Source organism: Gorilla gorilla, chromosome 1 (genome assembly GCF_029281585.2).
Source record: "Gorilla gorilla gorilla isolate KB3781 chromosome 1, NHGRI_mGorGor1-v2.1_pri, whole genome shotgun sequence".
NCBI classification, from domain to species: domain Eukaryota; kingdom Metazoa; phylum Chordata; class Mammalia; order Primates; family Hominidae; genus Gorilla; species Gorilla gorilla.
Window position 1 is genome coordinate 124,723,712 of NC_073224.2, and position 7,283 is coordinate 124,730,994.

Here is a 7,283-nt window from a genome sequence, read left to right on the forward strand (position 1 = left end):
AAAAATGGTTAAGAAGGTCAATATTATAGTATGTGTATTTTACCACAATCGAAATTTTTAAAAAATCCTAATGTGTAAATATCCTTATGATTTTTAAATAAATGCTCTCAATTCAGTTTTCTAATTTTCATATAAAGTTTCCTTCAATAATGTCATTACTTAGCTGTGTAGCTTCGGGCAGGTTATTTAACCTTGCAGTGCCTCAGTTTCTCTTTTCTAAAATGAGAAAATAATGACACCTATCTCATGGAGCTGTTGTCAGCAGTATGCATGTTAATAATACACATGTAGCTCTTAGAAGGCTGCTGGCACATATGCTGAGAGAAAACAGTCTGGGGACCAACCTTCCCTGTGAGACTGCCGCAAGTTCATCTTTCATTAGAAGTGTGACTAAGAAACAGGAGGCCGAGCGTGGTGGCTCACGCCTGTAATCCCAGCACTTTGGGAGGCCAAGGCAGGTGGATCACGAGGTTGGGAGATCGAGACCATCCTGGCTAACACGGTGAAACCCTGTCTCTACTAAAAATACAAAAACTTAGCTGCGTGTGGTGGCGGGCACCTGTAGTCCCAGCTACTCGGGAGGCTGATGCAGGAGAATGACGTGAACCCTGGAGGCAGAGTTTGTAGCGAGATGAGATCGCACCACGGCACTCCAGCCTGGGCAAGAGAGCAAGACTCAGTCACAAAAAAAAAAAAAAAAAAAAAAAAGAAACAGGAGATTGGGATGGTGCACTGCAGGCCTGCGGTGTTGCCTGAGGAGGGAGAGGAGCACTGGGGTAAGATGAGAGAAAAGCAGGAAGACCCAGCCTAGAACAAGACCAAAAAACTTAGCCTGACACAAATCTGAGAGGGACAATCCCCCCTTGGATATAAGAAGTGGATACTGACTCCTGCCAAGGCACCCCTCAGTCCTCTCCTCCCACCAAAATCACTGTGCAAACGGGAAGGAAGATGTGGAGGCAGAGACAAGGGGGTCCTTGAAAGGCGTTCCTCACTCCTCCTCTGTGCTACTTAGGAGAGTGGCAAACATAGGGCCAGGTGTCACTCAGCACACACGCACTCACAAAAGCTCTGCCTCTGCAAGCAGACACTGCAAACACAAAATTTTCTTAACAGCCTTGCCCCAGGACACTGCCAGGGCCTGGCATCATCTTGTCATCATTGCACTGTGGTGCAATGCAAGAGTTAGGACAGATCAGCATCATTAACACACCTGAGATCACCCCAAATACTGAAAATGCTTATAGAAGCATTTTCTATTCATAAAATGTGTTGTCGGCATTTATTGATCAGCATGGGTGCAGGTGCAGATGTTCACATGGATCAAGTTGAGGGAGGCAGAGGGAGAGGCAGACAATTGCTTTGTTCCCTGGGATTCTGAGAAACAAGACTATACCTTGAATAGCTTGGTAATTCTAGGAAACTCACTACTTTCAGAGCTTTAGTGTATGGAAAAGCCATTACAGCATGATTCTCAGAATACCCACAACTTGGTCACAAACTGAGGGGCAAGTGAACACTCGAGAAGTAGAATGCACTGGTTTGTTTCCAAAACAAGAATGCTGTTTATTTGCTGATCAAAACTTGTGGGAAAAATTAAAGTAAAAAAATATTGGGAGAAGAATGGAAAGCCTTTGGATAAATGATTAGCTGGTTAAATAAATGAGCCTGTGTTACTGAATGAGTATGGATTGCCTGGTTACTTTTTTTGTTTCTTGACACTCTTTGCTTTGGGTCGTTTACTTTCAATGTTTGCTTTAGATTCTTCCTGTCCAGTTTTTGCTTTAGATTCTTCCTGTCCAGTTTTTGCTTCAGATTCTTCCTGTCCAGTTTTTGTTTTAGATTCTTCCTGTACAGTTTTTGTTTTAGATTCTTCCTGTTCAGTTTTTGCTTTGGATAGTGGCATTTTTTCCTGTTTGGGTTTTAAGTGGTTTCCTATCACTTGCCGGAAAAACACAAAAACCACTGAAAGGATTAATAAAATAAGGCGAAACATTATGATGGACACAACCCAAATTGACGAGGGAATCGCCCCTCTGAGCAGTCCTGGAGGCCCACTGTCAATGCTTCCTCCATACCCCACTTCCTCACAGAATGGAGGTGCCCAGCCATACATGCAGTGGCAGTTTTTTCTGTTGTTGCAAACACCCCGTGTATTGCATTTCTCAGGCAAACAGTCAAACTGCAGGACTGAGCTATTGACGCAATTTTTGTTAAAACATACCCGGTCTTCTCCACAGGAGGTGCCATCATTTATCATACCTAGGTCAGGTATTCCCATGGGTTTCATGGATAGATGATAGCCTGTGCCCCAGCACATGAGATTTTCTGCCTGTAAATGAGTAGAAATTATAGTCGTATGCTCTGGCAAATCAGGGATGGTTTCAACATTTATACACTGTAGCCTGCCACATATTGAATTTGTACTTTCACACTTTTTAAAATTTCGAATTCCTGTAATCTCACAGTTACCAAATTGATCACCTATTAAGTTAACTGCATCATAGCACTCACTAGGAGCCTCCATGGCATCAGGTCCAAAAATGCTTTGGCACTGCATATATCTGGATCTGCACCCCTTCCTGAAACAACGGCCTTCATACTTGCAAGGGGTTCCATCCTGCTTATAAACGTCATTTGGGCAGGAACTTGAATTCCCGTCGCAGTACTCTGCAAGGTCACATTCATTTCCTTCCTGCCTACACATGTATCCAGATGGACGAAACCGACAATCATGACAGCAAAGTCCAATGCTACAGTTGGCACCTGGTTGCAACTTACAATTTGATTGGCAACACCGATCTTTCTGACACTCCTCTGTGGAACCACAATCACATTCCTCATTGTCTTCCACAATTTTGTTTCCACATCTCTTAAGCACATAACCTAGTCCTGGGATATTATTTAGACATGTTGCTCCCGAAGAGATATGTTTAAAAAAAGAGATATAACTGCAATTGCTAAACCCAGTGCGTCCTGAGCCCATGATGCAATTAAGCCTACCCCTACATTGGCAGTATTGTTCATCATGTGACATCCCTACAGCATGACCCAGCTCATGAGCAGACCAGGTAGCAGGGGCAAGGATATTTGTATCTAGTAAAGTACTCACTGATCCAGCATATTCTAGAGAACACACTTTTCCAAACGACCATGCAAGAGCATCATTATATTTTCTTTGAAGATATAAATGTGCCCAATCTGATGACAGGCGAGCATTTAATACACTTTTTTTATATATTACAAATCTGCCTAAAACTTCAGCTAACTCTGGATATCCAACGCGTATTTTGTTAAAATCTGTCCATACTTCAAGAGCCTTTAAGTGTATCCTCATACGAACATCTTGAAAGTAGGTGTCCATAATCCCAGTCAAAAGAATGGCATCATGTATGACTTGAGAAAGATTGTTGTTCACAAACCTATACCTACTTTGATCAAAGAGTAGGATCAATTCCAAGTACTTTGGGTGTTTATAGGATCCAGGAAAGTCCCTTAGCCTCGCCTTATTCTCATAAGGGGCCATCTGCCATTCTATTTCATCATCACTTAAGCCACAAACCTGATTCCCAAACTGCTCTTTCTTCAGGAGATAGACGACATGTTCAAAACTGGGAGAGGCCTTGAGGGGCTCAATTTGGTAATGTTTGGCATCAATGTTAAATACACCTCGGAGACCCCCCATGCATGTGCTTATAGTAGCTTTAGAGTCCAGAGACTCTTTCACGGAGCCCATGTAGTTGCAGTCCTTTGGTATATAAGGATGATCCTCCAGCAGTTCCCCATGTTCTGTGAAGGAGAAAACGCGCAGATGTCGGGGCAACAGAAGTCTCTTGGGCCACAAATGGAGGACGTGCTTCTTGCCTTTTAACTGCAGTAGGTAGGACACGGGACTGACCACACCCTGCACCTCTCCCCGGAAGCTCAGCTTCTCAGGAATGGTGACTTCATACGAGTCAAACTCCCCTTCAGGGTGAAAAATTACATCTTCGCCAAGAGACTTACGGAGGAGCATTGTCGGAACTAGTACAAGGAGCAATCGGCATTGGGAGAGGAAGATCTGCACTGACCTCATGGTCTGTTCCCTACTCAGCCTCAGTTTGCTATTCAGTTCCTGCAACTCTGGCCTCGCGAGTCAGATTTCTGGGGTCCGCCGCTAGAGGCGCCTGAGCTCAAAACCCGGCTCCCCTGGCAGGGTTTCCGGGGGACCCCGCAGCCTCCCAGGGCTCGGTCTAGCTGGCGTCCGCAATGCGCACGTGACCTGTCCAACGCATCCAGTTCGTTTTCCGGGCCGTACCGTTGGGCGCAGGTGGAAGAAAGGAGGGAAACGTGGGCGAGAATAAAAGAGAAAAGAGGGGCTATTGGCACGTGGGTTGGAGAGAGGGTAGAGAACACCATCGGAAATGGAGAAGGAATAGAGAAATAGGAAGAACAAAGGAGAACGTGTTAAAGGCTCACTGTATCTTTGCCTTTACTCTGTGTCTTTACACCTTAGGACACAGGTTGGAATCCGATGTTTTATGGGCCACTGTCCTAACTTCATTGTTGGACATTTCCCAGTTTTCCACTAGGGTTGCTTGTGGCAAAAGAAAGGAGCATCAGAACCAGCAAGAGTGGAAACAGCCTGAAAGTATCAGCGTAGACTCCACACCCCCAGCCCCACTCTGGGCAGTTCCTCTGTCTTCGGCTGCGGCTTCTTTTTAGAGAAGGCTCTGAACCTTAGTTGTGGGCCCAGGCAACAGAAAGGTCCTGAGCTCATTTTGCCTGGGAGTGCTTTCTGCTGTTTGTCTTTGGGGTGCCAGGGGTCAGTGCAATTTTTGTGTGTCCATGTGCAATGGTGGGAAGAACCTAGAAAAAGTGTCTGTTATAAGAGCAAACCCAAGTGCTTTCTGAGAAAGGTAGATAGCTGGTTATGTTCCTAGTCGAGCGATGAGGCTGACTCCACAAAGGAAGAAGCCTCTGGCTCAGAAAATGGAAGGGTTTATCGTCCATAAAAGGGCAAATCGGAAGGTCATGAGGTGATTCTGAGGGACTCTGATAAGAGAGGAATATTTTCAGTTTTGTTCCTGGGAGATTCAATCTGGCTGAATTACAAGGAAAGGTTAAAAAGGAACAGGCTTGAGTCAGGGAGACTAGTTAAAAGCTCTTGTACCAAGCAATGTTGTCTGTTGGCAGAAAGCATAGCCTTAGGGCTGATAATAAGCAGTACTTATGGAAGACTGGCTCCTTTCATGCTACACACCCCGCTATGCTCTGCATAAATCAGCCCATTAAATCTTCACCATGACCCTAGGTTATAGGTACTACTATTATCACCCATACTTTGCACATGAGGACATGAAAACTGTACCATGGTCCAGAAGGTGGCGTCAGCTGAAGCAATCCCTGTGAACATTTAGGCAACTCTACCCGGAGCCTGTGTTCTTTACTAGTCAACTCTGTTGTCTCTTTAGGGAAGGACAAAAGTTGACAGCTTCAAGAGATTTAAAACCACTTAGACTCTGCTGGACTTAATGCTTGCATGGATTCTCCCAGAACGAAAGAGGAAAAATGAAAAAGAATGTTGATGTTTCTGGCTTAGGTGTATGTGTGTGTCATGGCTCTAACCACTCAAAGAAGAAAAACATCAGAACAAATAGATTTAGATAAAGGAAATAAATACGAAAAGCTCTGCTTGCAAAATGTAGATTTCCAGGTGCCAGTAAAGGAGCATTGAAGAAGGGATTTCTCAACTGCAGACGAGTAGGCAGCATCCTCTGGGCTGAGATGCCTGAGCTGGAGCTGAACTGGAGTCCTCTGCACAGTGGTGCTGATTGAAGCCATAAAAGCTGATGATGATGCCTCATGGGATGGTGAGGAATGAGCAGAGAAAGACCAGGTTGGAGCGCTCAGGAATAGTAGGATTTAAGGTCAGGCTGAAGGAAAGAAGCTTGCAATGACCTGTGAAGGAGTGGATATTGATATAAAAAGAAAGGCGGGGTAACAGGTGATTGCAGAAAGGCAGGGTAACAGGTGATTGCAGAAGCACTTCATGAACGATGTTATGACCAAAAGGTGAAATGCTGAGCAGAGTTCCAGAAACACTGCAATGAGCACAAAGGAGGTTATAGAAACTTTAGTGCAAACTGTTTCGGGGCACTGCTGATGAGCAAAGCCACATACCAGGAGGTTGGAATGTAAATTGGAGGTTAGAAAGAGGAGATCACAAACCTAGACTGCACTTTCAAGAAATTGGGTGAAGGAGAGAGAAAAGGTAAGAAAGTAGCTTGGGAACCATGTGGTAGAAAGAGGACTTGTTAGAGGAAAGAGTCCCTGCTGGAGCCTTGCTCAGCCTCCAGGAAAGGTTAGGTGATGATGCAGCGTGATCCTCCTTGGGGGCATCAGAGCAGGAGGCAGGGGTGGAGCAGACAGCAGGGTAGCAGGCAGTGAAGCTATGAGTGCAGTGAGAAAATAAAGGAGAGCTAGTCAGAAGGCTTCAGCTTTCTCTGTGACGTCAGCTGCTGGGAGTGTAGGGGTGATAGAGCTGAAAGAGATGAAGAAGAGAGCTCAGGAGAGAGGACAAGGGAAAAATAAAAGTATCACCAAGTGTGTTGAGGGCCTAATTCAGGTTGGAAACCAGAAATTGCAGTTTCCTATCTGTAAATTAATATGATTTTCTCAAGCAACACCCAGCAACCTAAATTGGGGAGGGCAATTTGAATATATCTTCTGGATCTATTCTATTTAATCAAATCATCATTTTCATCTCTGTACCATTTTTCTTTGGGCTGTTATAGAATTTCTTGAAGAAAAACACTAATTCATCAATTCCCATTGCTACAATATAATTTGTGTGCTAAACGCAGATGTGTAGCATCTGAATGTTGGACCCTGAGCCTTGTGTAAACAGCCTGCTTTGAAATATTTCTCTTTATTTATGGAAATTATACATGTGTATCACAAAGGATACAAATAACCCTGAATGATAATAGAGTAACAGATGAAAGCCTCCATTATCCTCCAACCCTGCATGCTTGTCTAATACACTCCCCTCCACAGATGTGACTGATCAGTATAATTCTTTCTCCATTTTCTGATATGTCTTTACAAGTATAGAAACTATGCAATATTTAAAGGCATTATGCCAAGTGAAATAAGCCATACCCAAAAAGATGAATACTGTATCATCTCACTTATATGTGGAATAAAATAATCAAAGTCATAGAAGCAGAGAGTAGAATGGTAGTTTCCAGGTCCTGGGGGGAGGATGAAATGAGGTGATGGTCAAAGGGTACAAAGTTTCA

General features: G+C 44.1%; 1 protein-coding gene across 1 annotated transcript; it reads right to left on the minus strand.

Annotated features, from left to right (window-relative positions):
* Positions 1 to 1,541: 1,541 nt before the first annotated feature.
* On the minus strand, positions 1,542 to 4,075 carry ADAM30 (ADAM metallopeptidase domain 30). Its single transcript, XM_004026451.5, has one exon. The coding sequence runs from the start codon at positions 4,073 to 4,075 to the stop codon at positions 1,700 to 1,702; it is 2,376 nt and encodes a 791-aa protein (XP_004026500.3). The 3' UTR covers positions 1,542 to 1,699.
* Positions 4,076 to 7,283: the final 3,208 nt, after the last annotated feature.